The following is a 21,128-nucleotide window of genomic DNA, read 5'->3' as shown; positions in this document are numbered from 1 at the left end:
TGTTCCGCTTGCCGCCCACCATCTTCGACGCGAACTTGGACTTGCTGTTGCCGGACCGAGGCCGACGCGGCCGAGCCGCCGTCGCGCGCCACTGGCGCCGGCACCGCCGCCACCGCCGCCGCCGCGCCGCCGGTGGACTCGTCGTACGACACGGCGACGGCGACAGTTGGTCCTGACCGACACGACGGAACAGGACACGGGCCGGCCACCGGACGTCCCGACGCCGGCGTGCTGGTGATTCTGGGAATGGTCGCCGCCCGGGGACGACGACGTCAACAGTAGGCGCGAGTGTGGCGAGGCCGTGTCGCCCGCGCTGCACCGGCGGTGTTCCTTCCGGTTGCCGACGGCCACGCGCAGCTGACACGCGGACGGGTCGACGGCCGACCGGACGGTGGCGGCCCGCTGCTGGTACGTCTCGGCCGCCGTGTGGACGGCGTACAGCGGACTGAGCTGGTCGGCGACGTCGTGGAAACGAGCTGCGCGACTTTGGCTGAGCGTCTCGGGCGGCGAGTTGCCGTTGGCGTCCACCGCGGTGGTGGCCGTGGTGACGGTGGCCACGGCCGCGGCCGCGGCAGCCGCGCTTATGCAGTCCGAGCTCGGGTAGCTGACGCTGATCTTGATCCGCTCGTGGTTGCTGCGCCGGACCGACGGCCGCCGACTGTTCGGTGGCCGGTTCACGTCCAGCGACCCGCCGCCGCCCGGCCCGTTGGCCGCGGACGACGACGACGGTGTCGCGGCGTGTTTGAGCGACGAACCCCGGCCGCGGTGTATGCGCAACGTGAGCTGCTCGTCGAACCGAGTTGCCGAACGTCCGGCGGCTGCGCATCGTCCAGCAATACGTAACTGAACGAAGCGTCAGATCAAGGCTCAGGTGAAGCGGTTCCGGATGGAGACCAAGGCGGCCAAGACGCTGGGCATAATCGTCGGCGGTTTCATCGTGTGCTGGCTACCCTTCTTCACCATGTACTTGGTCCGGGCGTTCTGCCCGACGTGCATACAGCCCACCCTGTTCTCCGTCATGTTCTGGCTGGGCTACTGTAACAGCGCCATCAATCCGATGATCTACGCACTGTTCAGCAAGGACTTCCGGTTCGCGTTCAAGCGGATCATATGCCGGTGGTGCTGTTGGGCGTCGTCCGGCGACTCGACGGCCGGCATGGGCGGCGGACTGACCGTGGCCGACTACGGCCGGCGCAAGGGATCGGACGGTTCGCAGCTGGGCGCCGGCGGCCACGGCGGTTCGTCGCCTCGAAACAGGTACATCGTGGCCGGTTCCGTGGTCGGGGCCGTGGGTTCCGACGAGTGCAGCACGCGCAGCATGCGCCTGCTCCAGTACTCGGACAGCGAGCCGCTCAACGAACCGTGTTCGGACGACAGGTGATCGTCACTGCGCGAGCGACACCTCCGTCGCTGTAACGACGTTACTAAGAGAATGTGTTCTGCGTTACGATGCCGGTATGACTCCCGTTCTGTGCGACGAGTGCGTTTTTGCATTATTAATTATTATTATTATTATTATAAAACTATTAAACGAAATGATATTATATTATAAAAATACACTAATATAAGATTATTATTATAATTATAATTATTATAATTATTATTATTATTATTATTATTATTATTATTATATTATTATACGATAATGTTATGTGTTTCCGTTACCCATTATAAATATTATTAATATAAATACGCATTATGTAATTACATATAATTATTATAATTATTATTATTATTATTATTATGTTTGCCGTTATATAAATAATATGTTTTATCCTTGTACGTATAATACTGTGTGTAAAACGTTACAATAATATGTTGTATTTCAATATCGTTTGTGACTTAAGACGAGCGTATTACAAAACACGATAGTTGTTATCCTTACCGGCCGATCCCCCATATTATGATATCGTGATAATATTATTACGAATAACCATACGACACACGAGACATCGATTCACTCAGTCTATACGATAGTATATAATAATGTATTGTAGCACGTATGCATAATACAACGATAGGGTGCGTGATATTGTTTGAAAACTTTTTTATAAAAATAGCGGGATGTCGATGACCTCGTTTCTAAAATATCTGTCTACGAGAACGGCACTTTTTAAAGGGTATAACGATCACGGTTATGTGTGATATCTACATATTATATATAAATATATATATATATGTATTTTTTCTTCTTCTCGTCTAGTCAACAAATATTGAAAATCGGTGTAAAAAAAAACCCATAAAAGTCATATATGTTTGTGGATATCTATCGATTTTTCACGATATCGTTTTTACTTAAATTCGAGAATTTCGAAAACAAACAAAAATAATACCGACGTAGATTTAGACGATATATTATTTTTAAAACAAAACACGCATAGTTGCATTATACCTGCAATAGATTATTGACAGATCTCGTAATATTCTTGACAATTATTTCGAACCTATAACGTTAAATCACGTTTAACTATGAGCACCTCCTTACCAGTAATATATAGCTAGAAAATAAAAACGTTTTTCTGAAATTGCAAACCAAATATGTTATTATTCTTATACGCATTTTATTTAACAGCACTTTGACGTAGACCAAATCATTATGTGCCTTTTTGTCAACAGAAAAATTGTTTATCCAAAGTGAACTCAGTAAAACGGAGTTGATTTAAATTAAAATTAAATAAAAAAAAGATCATTCAGTGATAAGCTAAGAAGAATAAATGTTATAATAAATAATAATTTATTAAGTATTAATATTATTGAACAAATATTAAAAATATAATATCACATTTGAAAAATATAATAACCAAATAAAGTCAACGGTTAGATTTTGAATTAATACTAACGAATGTCAATATAAATTTAAATGAAATAAATAACTGCAAGTGGAACAAAAATTCGTCCAAAACAAACTAGAAACTTAATATTAAATCATATAATTGCGTTATTATTTAATTTATGCAGAAAGTTACATTTTTACTTTATTTAGCTCGACAAATAAACATAATGCGTTAAATAAATTATTGCATCTTCCTACATCTTAAATGACCATCCTATAAGTTTGAGTGAATATAAAATGTCAGATATTTATAAATATACGAATATAATTTAAGTACCAAACGATATTTAATATAAACCAGATAAAATAAAAGACGATTTTTGTCAATTAATAAAACATGTACCTAATCAAATAAAAAAAATTGGTTTAGTAAACTTGTTTTAATTTTTATCAATTAAGGACTCTATATAATTTTTATTGATATCACATTTGCGTTTACTCCGGATACAAATTCTGCAAGATATCTATTAGAATATTAATTTTATCTATCGGATATCTTAATGTCAATGATATAACAACAAATCTTGTTGTTCAATATTCCGACTACAATTTTGAATCTTTTCGAATTTTACTCTTGCGATCGATTTGATCCTTACACTAGACTATTGAATCATAGATAATTTTTCAATTTCAACACCATCAATAGTAAACATGTTCTCTTTTATATTTTATTCAATAGCTATGATTCATTTTATTTATTTACAGTTGTTTTGTTTTTTTTATTATTTTTCTTATATGTTTTATTGGTTTTTGTGTTTTTCTTATTGTCTTTCACTTATGTTTTAATCTCAAAAATTTTCAACACTTTTATTAAATGCTATTGAAAATATTTGTTAGTAATAGTGAATACATTTTCATAATGAATTTACGATTTGTAATTATAATAAAACACTCAAAATAATTATTACAACGCTATAAAATCAAATCTTAAGTTAAATATGAATTATAATGTAAACATTATTTTTTAAACGATTTGAATTTATCATTCATATTAAAATGTATTATATATATATATACTATTATTGATTTCATGTTTGGAGTTAAATTATTTTAATTATTATATTTATTTTGCGTAAATTAATATTGCATGCAACATATGACGTAGTTAATATAACTATAAACAGTTTTATAAAACATTAGCGATGCAATACCTACCTTATGAAACAATTAATTATCTATGGTATATCCTAATATTATTTTCTATTCATTATTTTCTTTATTATGGTTTCTATAATCATCATCAACTAGCGAATTCAAATACTACGGACTATCATATTATACTAAGTACGAAGAAATAACAATAATATTGCAGTGAAAACGGTAAGTGTGTAAACATTGTAAATAACAAAAAAATTATTAATTAATACACTATATTTATAATTTATTTAAAAAAAAAAAAACACTGAAGTAGCTGTAAGATGTCATTTAAATGTTAAAACTATTTTTATTACATTTATATTATAATCGATATTATTGAAAATATAAATTGAATTATAAATTTACTTGATGAGCGCATAATTTAAGTTGATTAAATCTGATTCATTTGGATTAGTTCTATATTTTTATTTAATATTTTAATCGATTTTAGGTATATTACTATTTAGTAATTGAAAAAATAAAAGATTTATAGATCATGATTTTACAATATAAACGTAATGTTTAATTGTATACATAAATAACAGTAAAAATTATAGATTTTCAATAACATAAAATTTACCTACATGGCTATATATTACATAATATTATAATTTATAATATATTAATGTTATAAATATTTAATAAGTTATTTCTAAGTGAACCATAAAAATAAGTGTTTATAAAACGTCTACAAAATTTGTACATGTACAAATAATATTTAATTTATGACTTTAATCTTTGTATATTAACAGAAAATATTTTTTTTACTGAAAATGTTTTTTATATTATTATTCAAATACACAGCTTATTAACCTACCTGTCTATTAAAGTTTACATTTAAAGTTACATTTCATTCATGAACATTTTTCTTTTTAATTTTATATAATTGCAATAGGGTGTAGTATTGTTGGTTCAGTGTCCTACATAAATGTTTCCTGTGACCTCGATTATCTTAATGATTTTTCTTAATGAATTCTTTTTTCTTGTCCGGAGCCGAAAGCTTCATTGAGTAAGTTAATGCATAAGCATTTTGTTTCGGGTTTTAGTTTTGTGATGCATTCTAAGAATCGTTTCGCACCTTAATTCGAGCTCCTTACAAGTTGGATGAAAATGTGTGAGTCTAATCAGACCGTTACAATAAATATGTACCGTTTGAGCGAATATATATATATACCACTTGGGCGAGAATTATTAAAAATATTAGCATAGATATTAATAATATTAATAGTAACTAATAATGATTAACAAAATAATATTATTGGCATCAAAGTCACCAGGCAACATCATTTCAATCGTCCAAACGGTATAAATGATAGTTACTCAGATTTAATTTTTTTTGTTAAAAGTATGAAACATTTATTAAATTCTTATGCCATAACACAAATAACTGGCTTTTTTAATTTCTACAGTCTATTTTAACAAATTAATACTTATTATTACGATTTAAAATGTACCTTATTGACAAATATTATGCATTTGTTTTTTTTTTTTTAATGGTTGCGTACAAAAAAAAATATAGAATGTCTAGACATCCCTGTATTTGTTCTGTACTTCATTTGCATCGCAACTGTGGCACTGAATACAGATATAAACTCAATAAAATCTGTTCTTTCAAATAATTAAGCTTTAATGAGCTACTTTCATCTGGGGGCGTAGCTCAGATGGTAGAGCGCTCGCTTAGCATGCGAGAGGTACCGGGATCGATGCCCGGCGCCTCCAAATTAAATTTTTTTTATTCACAAAATTATGTAAATTTAAAATTAAATTATAATTTATAGTGGTTTTTACAATAATTTTTATTAAAAAAACATTTATTTTAATATTTTATTAATTTATTAGGTATAATTATTATAAATCCTGGAATTTATTTTTACTTTTTATCTCCTCTCCTCAAAGTACTAATTAATTATTAATTCTAATTTTATACTAAAAATTACCCCTAAAATTGAAAATTAATGTGTTTATCGATTACTTAACATGTACATAGGTTCTAAAAAAAGACACTCATCATTTTAAAATCAATACATCTATTTCTTGGCTCAGAATCTTAAATAAATAAATCAACTCCTTACACAAATGTAATGTACCATGATAAAAATTTTAAAGGATAACTACAATTCATTATATTAAAAAATAAAGAACAGACTTTATAAATATATATAATAGTATATATTATTTTTAAAATATATATATAAGTACACACTATATATTTGAAATAATTATAAGGCTTTATTATACTAAAATTAAAATGTATTAATTTGCTTTTCAAGATTAGTTTTGACATGAAAGTTACTGAACTACAAATAGTTAAATAGCAAACTATACAAAAGAATCGTTTTAGTGGCCCATTCTCGATTTTTGGCAATTTTCCCTTTAGACGATTACCATTGTCGTTTGTTCCGTCTGGTGAACGCTAAACGCCAACAATCCGGCGCTGTTGCAAAGTACATAACAACTGTGCCAAAACTGATAACTTTTTCACTATAATTATGCCTACTGATTTATTCATTTAGACCATTCACCTTATCCTATGTCACCTTTACAATAATTTTAAAATGTCCTAAATTTAACAATACCAAGAACCGTTCAAAGGGCATTTAATCCATTACACATTAAATATTTCAAAAGTATCAGTATGAAATATTACCTATAGAGTTCCTACAAATAAACATATAAAGCTTATTTTAAAAAAAGTAACATCTCGTAAATTTATTTTTTATAACAAAATAATAAAAAAATACATCACTGTAATTAGCTGAATAACAATATGTGCACATAAATTTAAAATTTAAAAGTATTATGCACTTTTATGAATAGATTTCCAAAAAAATAATATTATACATATATTTGAATTTGTGTAAAATATAACATGATTATTTTAGATACTTTACTATCTACTCTAGTTAGATTTTAAACCTTTTTCGATCTGTATCATTTACAGTGTGGAGTTGATTGGACACATAATACATTTCCAGCTGTTAAAAAAAAAACACCTTATGACGTGTTATTTTTTTGTTGGTAATATTTTATTAGTATTAAAACATACAAAATCGTTATATTAGAAAAATTTTTAATAAGTCTTTATTTGTATTTCATTAAATATTAATATAATATAGGCACAAAATAGAAGTAAATACATTTCATATTTATAATATTATCAATTTCGATAATAAATTATATTTTTCCATGCTATCTAAAAAATTGATATTTAACACATGCACTGATACACAATTATATATTCTCAAATCAGTTAGACCGATCATTATTGCATATATCGTCAACGCGTATACTACTCATTTTTTAAGCACCAAAAAAGCCGATAACTACAGTGCAGTAAATGAGAGAATTTATACCTATTATGAATCGGTGACTATTCTCAAACTTGGGCTATTATAAGAACAATTTCTTAAATGTCTAATTAACAGATTATATTTTTATTTTTTTTTTTTTTGACCAAATATTTCACAAAGGATTTAAAAATCATAACTTAGAATCTACATTTTTTGATAATTAGATCGACAATGACTTAAAACTATTATTTTAATTGTACAAATATATAATATATGTAATATTAATTACTTTAAACAGTTATTTGATGAAATTAGTTAATCGATTATTTTATTAACTTACTGTATAATCATTAATAACACGGAATGTGATTTACTAATAAGTATACTTTTGTAATATATTTTCTTTTAAAAATTGATCATTCAAATTCTGATTTTTAGAATTTTTAAATACAGTTGAACTAAAAGCTGTATTTTTAAATTATTGAGATTCTTTCTGGAAATATAAACTTCTGTTTTTTCAAATTAAAACCTCTTTGCTTACTTTAAATTTATTAGTGGAAAAAAGTTTAAGTATTCAACATTTTAACAAGTAATGTTAAAGTAATTTAACTTTGTATACTAAGAATAATAGATTCGTAAAATTAATTTGGTATTTATGAGAAATATAGTAATTTGAAAATTTTAGTAACTTATTAAATATTAATCTATTAATATTTATAATTTTTTAAAAGCAGTAAATATGTAATAAATTCTAGATCCGATATTACATCTATTTTTCTAAAAAAATTAATATAAATTAAAACTACTCATTTGAAAATGATGAAGTAAGTAAATTATTTAAAATTTTCCAAAAAAAAATATTTACTAAATTATTTACTACATACAGAGGAATTTTTATTTTAAAAACAGGAAATAGTGCATGTACGCAACACTCCTTATGTACGTAGTACAAAGATCTCAAAAATGTTCTTTAAGTACGTTTAAAAATGTCAAAAAAAACCAATTTAAATAAATTCATTACTGAACAAAAAATGAAAGCGAATATGCTTGGTGTTCACCTTGTATAAATATATACTACAAATGTATGTTTGTTGAAAAAAAACATTTACAGCACCTTGCCAACCGAGATTGATCAATACAATTGAATGAAAAAGTATTTATAAATATGGTTGACACTTTTATATAAATATTTATTTTTTATAATAATTTATGTTATTTGCACAATAAGTCAATCAATTGAAATACTTAAAAGTTAAAACAGTAAACAAATAATACAAAAGTAATCTGCCAGATATTGTTCGCAGTCACCTTTGTTAATAAGTAGAATCAAGACAATTTATGTTGTTATTCGGTGGTTATTTTAGTGAATTTACTTCTCAATATTATATTGTGATTCCTATTAGAATATAGCCTATTTTTATTTGTAAAATAGGCACAATAATAATAATTTAAAGATCATACACAAGACTCCCAAATGTATATTATATAGCGTACTTTTATAAAAATACGATTGTAAATATTATAAAATAAATAAAATGTACCTATACTGCTACACTGTTATTTACAATTTAAAAATAATCATAACTTGATTCCAAATTTACGAGTAAAAATTAAAACAAACATATATTTTCCCAGATAATAATTCTTACCTTAAAATTCGATAAGTTAACTTACTCTAATATTAAAAATGACTGAGTATAATCGATTATTTTGAATACAAAATTAAGAATGTTATACGTTAGTAAGAAAGAAATTAATAATAACCAAGTCTCAATTATCCTACTTATAAATAATTAATGAAATAATCCATTCAAATAAATATTATCTCATTAAAATGAACTTAAAATTAAAATAGGTGAAAAAAATAATTAAAATGTCTAACCATTGTTATAGATATCTAAGTTTGTATGCAAATTTGTATTATATTATCGAAATAAAATTACCTAATAATTTGTGAGTGGCATTTTAATAAATTCCATTTCGGTTGATGCTACTCGTAAGTGGTTTTGCGTGAGTTAAGCTGATCTACAGTTCTATAATTCTGAGTACCTACAGTATTATAGCGTCTAATGTCATATGATAGATATAATATAGTATGTGATACTATATAGTACGTGTGATCTAATCTCTACTACTGTCACTATTAGACAGGGTCCGTTGCTTAAATTTTAAATTATATATAACAGCAAAAAGTCTATACGCCATCAAGTAGTTTTCACTCTGATTATCGATAATTGTAACAGTAAGAAATGCCATTTATTTATATTAATTATTAATATATTTAAAAATAAACCTTTAGCGAACATAAGTGTACGTTTATATTTAAACTTTGATTCGGAAAATATTAAATAAAATAAATATTGTCATCAATCATTGATTATTTATATAAATTTTAGATATATAAATTAACAACATAACTTCCTAACAACAGATTTTGATTTCTTTACTGTTATTTTATAATTGACAAAAACAAAAATGTATTATGCTACTCACATTAAACAATAATAATTGTTCATATTATTTTAAATAATGAAAGAAAAATTTTACAGAATAAATTAAAACATTTATATTTTTAATACATTTGACATTGTAATTTAAGTATTACCACAATTCGTTATAGCAATATGGGTTATAGTAGAATGATGTCTATTGGCTTGTAAATTAAAAATTAAATGTTGTTAATTAAACAATGTATAATAAATCCTACGAGCCATAAAGTGTGATTTTTAATAAATTAATAAATTCTAATAATTATCATTATGTTAACGTCAAAAATAATAAACAATTATATTTATGACTAGGTACCATATTATAAATATATAATATAATATTATGATATTATTTTTTCATTAACGATCTATATTGTCACAGGACACTCATTAAATAGTTTGAGATGTATGAAGATTTGATACTTCTTTCATAGATTTTATCCTTGTTATCATTATACTCAAAATACTTCTATATTCAGAATTGGAATAAATTTATTATTAAAGGAAAAAAAGTGTGTGTGAGTATACTTTATGATATCACATATACTCTAACGCACAATATATTTCCCTAAAAGTATACGCATCACATTTTCTTATAACAATTATCTAAGCTTATTTCTTATGTCCTAAGGTTCCTATGTCGTCTTAAATTCATGAATGACAAACTTCAAATACAAAGACCTATAATTTTGATACTATATGACGAGTGAAATTTAATCAAATTAAGCACATATTGTTCATAAAAGTCTTGTATATATTTTTATACTCAGGTAGTCAACATATTACATCATGTTCATTTACATATACACATATACGAGTTGGAAAAAAATACATGTATATATAATATGATATCCGTACTTGTTCACATATCTCGTTAATAAGGATATAATTTTTTTTTTTTTTACTCAAAATTGCAGTTTTTTTTATTTTAACTAAACAAGATTTCATTTTAAGTAAAAGATACAACGCTTGTGCTATTGTACGTGTGCTAAATTATATTACAAATCAATAAATTAACACAATTTTAGCGTAGTTATGATACTCAATGGTGTACAATTTATAAAAATTGTATCATATATAATTTTAAAGTTGAATTTTTTACCATTTAACCTACTGCCATAGTAAGATTTAACTAATTTTAACCTCTAATACTGGCATATATTTAATTAAAATAAAAAATTTATTTTTACTTAAAAAATTCAAACTAATAATTAAAGCAAAATACTCAATTCTGCTTATCAAAATTCTTAGTTTGATATAACTAAATATATTAATTGGTCCGAAAGTTTACTCTAAAATTATTAAACATAATTTCATAGTTTCCTAGTTATCAACAATAGCCATTTAATCCAAAACATATTAATGTATTTAACATAATATATTAATTTATTAAATTCGTTTTACCAATAATTTTTGACATTTACCCAGAAAGTTTTTACTCTCAAAGAAAAAAAATAATTTACACCCAAGATGCCTAAAATTAACAATAGATATAAGTAGTAAATTTCATTGCTATAACCTATAATGTAGCAACAGTGAAAATCTAGTCCTTAAAATGTCACCACCTCTATCGGTAAATGAATAAAATAAACAAAATTGTACCTATGTCATAGTATAGTATAAAATCTAAAAAAATACAATAACAACAACATTATGGGAAAAAGTTTAAAAAACTAATAAACAAAATTGAAATTCTTTCGTAACCTCAAATACTAAATATCATGTCAAAATGTTTTTTATTTTTATGAAATATATATATCAACATTCAATTTAATTTTAAAAATTGTATTATACCGTATACTAAGAATCTAAGTTTGTTTTACTAAAAGTCTTAATGTTAACTTTTTTTTAATTATAAATTATATTTCAAAGTTATTTAAATTTAATAGATAGAGTTATGCATGTTGCGTTCAACGTTCGTTATATCGAAATCACTTTTATCATATAAGTACGTTGAAATTCAGATTTTTATTTTTTATTTAAACATATTATACTTAAAATAAATATTGTGATTAATATTAATTGTGCAAAGTTTCTATAAATAATGGTACTCCATAAAATGGATAATTTTCAAAACACTAAATTGTAAGCAACGAATAGTTGAAAAATCCAAATATTTCATAGATATTACTAGGATCTATTGGTTATGGCTACTAATTATTATTTAAGTATATTCAAATAACAAATTGTTTTAATCATTTCTCAAGGAAGAATAAAATAGAACGATAATAAATCAATTGGTATGTGTATATTTTAGCGTTTATAGTTTTATAAAAATAGCTATATAATGTAAACATAATGTATATTATAATTCTGTTTAATAATCACATGAATTACAGTGAATTAATTAAAGATGATATACACTCAACACTTCTTTCTTTACAGCATATTGATTTCCTAATTTTTTCATATTTTTTTAATATTTTCATTTTTTAATACTTTCCTAAGAAGAAAATCTACTAGCAATAAATAAAAAAAAAATTTTGCAATGTATAAAATTTTATAAAAATAAGATTAATTTTTAAATTTTGTATTTTTATTGATAAGCCAATTAATATTTATTTTTGTTATTAATACATTAATACTTTATTTTATATTTTTTTCTGATTTTAGCGTTTTTTAAAAATATTTATAATAAAAAGGATAACATAATATAACAAATAAACATAAAATAATCAGTTTTTAAATAATTCGCAATATATATATTTTATTATATACAAAAATTTACATATTTTATGACTTTTAATTACTTTACCCTATATATTTATACTTTCTTAATACATACCGATTTTTAAATTTATTTGACATGTTATGTTTGTCTTACGTTATTTTTTCAAATAAAACTTAAATACACATATTGAGTGTATTTTTAATCAAAACTTTCTAAGAGTTGGGTTATAGTATAAATAAATGTATTATACTTATTTTGTACATTTCATAAGTTTGTACACGAATTGACCAAAACTACACGAAAGATCTTTGTACATATTTGCCATCTAGGATGCATTACTGAATACTCAACAGTCTTGGTGTTTAAAGTCTTAATACAAACAACTTCGTACTACAGTCCACAATCATGTAACGGCTTAGCAATTAGTAACAACTAATATTTCCCTCAGGGTATTGGCAATAAGTAAATAATCAACAGAGAATGCGAAAAGTGGTGAACTCAAATGTTTAGTTTCTACAACTTAAATAATTTTAAATCTACGCTATTTTACAACAAAATATAATTTAGATTAATGTGATAAAAAAACTCAAAGTACTAAAAATAACTAATTTAAACTAAAAAATGTATTAAGTACTTAAATTATCACTTTCAATTAAGGACTGAGTTTTAAGGGTGGGTTGTTATTATATTTTAATGATTCATATTTTTAGTAAATAGTTATATCGATTCAACTTTTTTTTCAATTTTACACTTTATATATAATTATATATAAAAAAAACTGTCTATTTTTTAATCCAAATTTAATTTAAACTTCAAATTACAAAATTAATAATTTCTTATTTACGAGTATTAGACATTTTGTAAATAATTTAAGAATAATAGATTTTGTAGAGTAAAGATATAATATATTATTTATTATTTAAATTATTTTTCGTTGAACGACATGAACGTTACTCATGAAAATATGAAATTATAATTTTTACAAAACGAATATTACAAGCATGTCATTTATCGGTAGCAGTAATACTCTGCCTATAATATGATATTTATAGAATTTTTTGAATTCTTGTACTTTATTATCATTTTTATAATTTTATACCTAAATTATAGAGTTTTAATATTATACATAATTTTTATTAATATGATACGATCGAGAGCCTGAAAGAGAATTACACCTTTGCTTCCCTGTTAAGTCCGCTCACTGGTCGCTCAAATAATATTAAGTTTATAATAACTATATGGTTATAAATTATATTATGTTGTGTATTTTTGTGATAAATTAACCTACTTATGTTGATTTATTCATTGTAATTATAAACTGTATACTCACAGTTTAAATATAACTAATTGATTAATTGTATATCTTCAAACAAAATATACATAGTTTAGTTATCCAACATGCCACTACTGTTACAGTTTAATGTGATAAACTTTAAATACCCAAAGTATCTCCTCCAAAAACTTGAATTTAAAACCAAATTTCAGCAATTCCACAAAGATTGCCGATAAAAATTTAGTGTAATCTTTAAAAGCATTAATAAATAAATATTGATTTACAAACAAAAAAAATAAATATTATTATTTTAATTTATGACAACTAGTTATTACAGATAATAGCAGTTAGTTCCTATAATAATTAAGCGAGAAGAATGTAAAGTTGTTATCCAGAATTTTATTTAATGTAATTGTATAAAATAAACTACCTACATTATAAATAATCTAACAAAAGTTGAATAATATTTTATATTTATTGTAATAAAGAATAGGAACAATTGCTATAGAGTACGCAAAATGTCAAGACATAATTGTTCATGATGAAGATTCTATTGAGTAGTGCACTCTTTGTAATAGCAAATTACACTGCTTTTGAGTTTGTTACAATAAAACTAATTTCAAAAAAATATCAAATAACTCATAGAAGAGATTTATATGTCACAAATGTAATAACTCTAATACTGCCATTAAAACGAAAACAACTATTCAAAGTGCTATTTCATCAAATACCAAACTTGAATAGTTAGTTAAGTCTATAAAACTTTATGGAAAAACAAATTTAAAGACTTAAATAAAAAAATGAATTTTGTCATAAAAACAATTAAAGCCTTAAAACTCAAACTTAGAGATTTTAACCGAAAATAAATATTTAAACGAGGAAATCAATAAAATAAAACAAAAAAATAGATGACTTGAAGTATTTTAATAGTGTTCAAATTTAAGGAGTGCCTAAAACTTTAAATGAGTAAAATCGTATAAGTTAAAGCTAAACATGTTAACTTCAACATCTCCGTAAAATCGACTTTTAAAGTAATTGGTACAACTATTTAGCGGAAATATTATTTATATTTGGTTTTTTTACAATATATTCGAACACTAAATACATATTGTTTTGATTTTTCATTAAAAAATTTAATTTAATATAATTGTATACTTAAAATTTAAAATGGTTGAACAATATTATCAGGTATGTGGTTTAGAATAAGTAGAGGATCGTAGACTTGCGATAACAACGGGTTAGTGCAGTAGGACCGACCATAGTCACCTTTACCTCAATTACTTTGTATAATTATTAATTATTTTTATTTTTAAACTTAATATAAAATATGGTATTGAACATAAAGTTTAACAGCCAATAGAACAAGTATTCTAGTTGCTTTGATAATCTTAACTCATCTGATGTGAAAATGGATTTTATACGTAAGGTTAAATATTTAAAAACAAATGCAAAAATTATTTCAAATTCGAAGATTTATGCGAATGAAAGATTCACAAAACAACAAAAAATAACAAAATATGGATATTAATAAAACTTACAACATTTTCTTTAGTAAAATACAAAAAAAAAATATTAATTTACCAACTAATAATATTACTATGAATTCAAAGACGAATAGGAAGAAAAAACATAAGGAATGAAAAACGCAAGATTTGATTATCTATGTTATGAAAATAAATACCTTATTGAATAGACCACGTTTAAGACGATTTAACAAATGATTAAAGTTAAAATATAACACCATCATAGAAACTTATCAAACATTTTAATAAAAATGGTAGAACTATCAAAAAAAAAAAAAATTGATATGAGCAGGTAAGGACTCTATATCTATTTGAAAAATTATAAATGAAGAATCAGTTAAAAATAATAATAAATGGATATTTGATAAATAAATATGAAAAACATTTTTGTAAAATATTTAATATTTTTTTTATTAGTGTTGGTATTTATATTATATAATATTAAATTAAACCAAATGTCTTTAAAGAAAAGTCATGAAATTTTTAAATAACAATTGTGAAATCATAGATACTGTCTTTATTATAATCTAATAAATCGATTAGAAACAAAGCAACATATTAATAAAATTAAAGATAACAGTCCTTTTTTGAACATTTAACGATTTATGCATTGAAAAAAATACCAAAAGCAATATCATATCCTTTATTTTATATTGACAATTTCACCAATCAACCATGTAAGAAGAATTTCACTCCAGTTTAAAAAAAAAATGTGTAATCATATCCTTGTTTGAAATGGGGATCTGATTTATTCTAATTATAGACCAACTGCTCTGTTATTATCTATATTAAAAATATCTGAAAAATGTCTTGAAAGTAAAATCTTTCAATTTTATTTTTTTTTTCGAAAAATAAGTTTGATTTTTTTAGTTGGCGAGTTACTAATGGTTTCTTCTTTGCGATAAATAAATGCTATTAATGCTTCGATTCTAAGAATAAAGTATTATGTATTTTTTTAGACATTAAGAAAGCATCTGATAATATAAATCATAATATTCTTCTAAACATGTTGTTTTATGTAGTGTTAAAAGGTAACATCTATTACCTAATAATATCATATTTATCAAAAAGAACGTAATTAATTAAAATAAACAATTCTTATAGTAATCAACTTTAAATTACACATGGTGTTTCGTAGGGAACATTTCTTGGCTTTTCATAATTTATTACATATTATATTAATGGTTTGTTAAACTTTTTAGTAAATACAAACATTATTGGTTATATGTATAATGAATAATAATACAGTAATATTATTTTCTGATAAAAATATAGATTTTTATATGAAAAACTATTAATGTTATCATAAAAAAAGTAAAATACTAGTTATTACTTATTAGACCTAAATATTAATAAGTATAATATTAGAACATTAAGGACTATTAAATACTTGGATATAAAAATTGTTAATACATTAAGACGGAATAATAATATTAATAATTATTTAACTAACTAACACTTTACAAACATTTTTCTATGTTCTTAATGAAATAAGATTTATTTTCCATACTGATAATAAACTTTACTATGTTTGTTATTAGTGTAATCCATAGTCAGCTATGGAATATGTGTTTGGGGACAAACTTACACGTTTATAGGCTAAAGATTACCTTAATTAGGTTAATTAAATTGTTATTACTAAAGCTTATGTATTAAAGTTATAGTCCTGTATATCTTGAACTTAAATACCACCTATTTATAAATTATATTTAAAAAATACTTTACTTAGTTTATTAAATTTAAAAAATAATATTGTTAAGTTAATTCACTCACATAATACATGATACAAAGAAAACATTAGTATTTATAAAAAGCAAATTGAAATTAAATGTTGTTTATCTGTTGCTATTCAAATATGTAGATTACTTAAAATTAATATTTATATCTTTTCTAATTTAAATATATTTAAGTTATTTCTGAAGGAACTAAACTTTTTAGAGATTCAATTATTATCATAAATTTTAATGATATAATTTGTTTTTGAGGAATTCCTTTTTATTATTTTATTATTTGTGTTCTTTGTATATTTTCTAAATGAAATTAAGTATATGAATTTTGATTATAATGAACTAAACTTTTCATCCCCACCACAAGCGTGTTATGCTTGTAGGGAAGTTTAGCGAGTTTGCATCTATTTATTCTAATTAATATTAAATTTCATAATATGTATATTGTATTTATTTTTTTTTTGCATAAAGTATATATTATTATTATTGTAATACTTAATAATTTAATATTAATTTTAATATTTATAGGTAATATTATCTGTTTAAATATAAATTTAAAACCTGAATAAATTATGGTTTATTTAATTGTACTTTATTTCAATTAAATAAGATATTTTCGGTATAGTGCATATAAAAAAAAAAGAAAGTTATAATAGCATTAATTATAATCTACATTATACTACCATTACAACTTTTGTATGAATAACAGGATAATATTCTGAGATGTTGTTTAAACTGTATTCGAATTTTCCGTTTGTATAAAATATTTTATAATAAATATGGGTACCTATCCAATACTCTGATATTCGTACAATTTTATAACAAAATAAATAACACAGATGAGCTTATTTTTTTATTTTAATGAATTGTTTAAATCATGTAATAAACAATAATGTCACTAAAATATGAATATAACAAGTAATAAATGACTCTAGTAATAACCAATTTTAAAAACCCTATTAAAATTTGAATGATTTTTATTCATGGCAAAATTTAGTGACATAAATTGAATATTATGTATATATATATATGTGTATATACTTAGTACTATCTACTGTTAAACAAATCAAATTGATTGCATATTATCTTACGCAACCTTAGACTCATGTTCAGAATTATAAATTATCGTGTTTTCTAATTTTTAACTGCATTTAACTAGGTACCGCGGCCAACTTAAAATAATAAAATTAATTTATCCTAAAATATTTTTATAGTGCATAGTATATAGTATATACCGATTCCGTCTTTTGTTTTTATTTTAATAAAAATAAATAATGAATTAAAGGATAATTTAAATACAGCTTAAATCATTAATATCATATAATACGTAAATTACTTACTGTATGTGATGTTTTAATATAAAATATACCTTGAAATAACCCCTACATTTAATTTTTAAAGATTTATTGTATCAACTATCAATTAATGCATATTATATCATAATTATCATATTGATTAACCTTTATTTTAGCATTATTTAATGTACAAGTGCCATCACTCCATCACTGGATGGCTCTTCCTCTACGGTAACATGCCATTCACCTAAATAAAATGTCCCTAATCTTATTGTATTATAATTTATAAGTATATGTATACATAAAATATATAATTATCTTATTATACATAATATTAAATGAATACTTTTGGTTTTTATTACACATTTATACAAGAAGTATATTTTAGATATTGATATGTAGTTGGAATAATAACATTATACAACATAAAACTAAAAAGTTAAAAAACAAGGTGAATACAATATAATATACCTACAAAGATACCTAATATTTAAACTATTAAAATTAGTTGATTTAAGATATTTAAATGACATTTTATTTATTTAAAAAGTGTAGTTAGAATCATTTTATCATTTATTTTATCATTAAATTATAAATTATTATGAATATTATTATTTATTATTATTAATATTTATTTGAGAGCTTTTAAAACATTATGTTTAAACATTAGATAGTTACTTATCTCTAAATAAACAGACAATTAAAAATAAAATATTCAGTTTTAAATAATTTATGCCTTATATACCCACCAAGTATGCATCCATTATGAGCTATGAGTTATGGTTTTATAATATTCGTTACCCTGGTTACCAAAGCGATTGCTTAAAGTAGTTAATATATTATAATATCATACACCAATTATTATAATTATTATTGGTAATTTGTTTTATGAATATTATAGGCCAGACCATTTTATTACAATAATTATCATTTATCAATATAATAATAGTTAAGTATAATGTACTCGTATATTATAATCCATTAAGATTAATAATTGTTTATATTAAGTACCTGTATATTATTAAATTTAAATATTATTTTATTTTATTAAATATTAAATTCAGCTTATAATATTGGTTAAAATTCCAATGTGCCATTTAATATTTTTAAATAATTTTTATTTCTAATATTAATTTTTACTGAAAAGTATGTCAATTTTTAATTAAATATTTTACCATGCGCTAATTCATTAAATTATTTAAAATAAATTTTAAATTAAATACAAAGTGTGATTTAAATCCAGATAATGTAAAACTTCGAATAAAGTGCAAATATGAGTATATTTATTATAGAATATTAAGGTCAGAACGTATTACTATTAAGATCAACTGTTAGTTATTACCCCTGCAGGCAATACTTTCACATTTTTAACTTTACCAAATACCAATAGATTATGAACTGTATATATTAAGTTATATAAATTATTACGGTTATACAAAATATGTATACTATTTTATTATTTTAACTATTAATTCTATGTAATCTATATATTTAAAAGATGAAAAATCAATGTCTTATCAAATAAAATAACGAAGAATAATTTATACAAATCTGAATTATTTTAGACGGATATAATCTAATCATTTAAAAACAAAAAAATGTGTTATAAATTAAAATTTTTTACGTTTTTTTTAGTAAACAAAAATTAATATTACACGTTTTAATTATTAGGTTATTCTTGTAAAGTTATAGACAACTCTAGCTAGATATATTAATAAACTTATACAAATAACTTAATCAAATATATATACATATTTTAGTAGCTACCTAAATAATATATAGCACATGCTTTCTCTAAAAATAAAAAATAAAATTATAAATATTATTATTAAATTATTATGAAGCATTAGGTTTTTGTAGTTAATTTGTTATACTGGTGTGAATAAGTACCATAAATTATCTTTATATTAATCATTATACATCACTAATTAACAATACTTAAAGACTAAGTTAGGTACAATTAAATAATTCAAATTTTATTTTTAACAATGATTTTAATTTTAGACGTGTTAATTTAATGGTTGAAGAAAATTGTAATCGAAACTAAACTAATAATAAATAAAACAGACAACCAAATATTGAAAATATACAAAAACTTAAAAAAAAAAAATTCTAAAATTTTCAAAAATAGAGCATACTAGATAGTAGATACACACACAGTTATCTTGTGATTTATTAGTAAAGAAGATCAAGCTAAATGTTCAACCTGTGGAGCTCAATTAACAGTCAAATATCTTCTAGTCTAGTGTAAACAAATAGAAGCTGCTAGAGTTAAATAAAATATTTCTGAACTCCTCCATCAATCTCTAATACAAAACAAGGCAGCCAATTAACAAGTGCTACAATTCATAAAAAAATATAGATTATTTATTTTAATGAAATACATTTACTGTAGACAAATCGTTAAAAATCATTAACACCATATTTGTATATATTAATTAGTTAACTTAAATATATACACTGCGAGTTAAGTCGATAAAGTTTATCTTTAATAATAAAAATAAATAAAAAAGTTAATAGTAATAATACAAACAGATCGTATTTTATTTATTATTATTAAGTATTTAGATGGAAGAGTACAGTGCAACATACTACTCAAATGTTAACTAATTTTATCGGTTCAAAATAATAACTATCTCTATACAAAATGCTATTAATTATATTGATAATAATAATAACCAATTATCGGTGCTTAAGTTTATCATTATGACGGATAGGCGTTTTAAGCATTTTTACACACCCTTGTGACTAAAACAGACATACATTATTCAAAAAACCGAACAGAACCCGATAAGGTTCAACACGAGATGACGGATGTTTGAGTGTCTGTCTACGTAAATTGAAATAGATAAATTCGTGAATTTTACCTTATAAATAATATTAACTGTTG

General features: G+C 25.2%; 1 protein-coding gene and 1 non-coding gene across 2 annotated transcripts; both read left to right on the top strand.

Moving 5' to 3' along the window:
* Positions 1–856: 856 nt before the first annotated feature.
* LOC112600103 (octopamine receptor beta-1R-like) lies at positions 857–1,563 on the top strand. Its single transcript, XM_025347267.1, has one exon. It carries the CDS (start codon positions 887–889, stop codon positions 1,379–1,381), a length of 495 nt encoding a protein of 164 aa, XP_025203052.1. The 5' UTR covers positions 857–886; the 3' UTR covers positions 1,382–1,563.
* A 4,053-nt stretch (positions 1,564–5,616) lies between these two features.
* Positions 5,617–5,689, top strand: Trnaa-agc. The gene has a single exon. It is a non-coding gene; the product is annotated as a tRNA-Ala (tRNA).
* The last annotated feature ends 15,439 nt before the right edge of the window (positions 5,690–21,128 follow it).

The sequence above is a fragment of the Melanaphis sacchari genome, unplaced genomic scaffold, assembly GCF_002803265.2.
Source record: "Melanaphis sacchari strain LSU unplaced genomic scaffold, SCAv2.0 Contig60_pilon_pilon, whole genome shotgun sequence".
In the NCBI taxonomy this organism is placed as follows: domain Eukaryota; kingdom Metazoa; phylum Arthropoda; class Insecta; order Hemiptera; family Aphididae; genus Melanaphis; species Melanaphis sacchari.
This window is presented reverse-complemented; position numbering and strand designations above follow the sequence as displayed.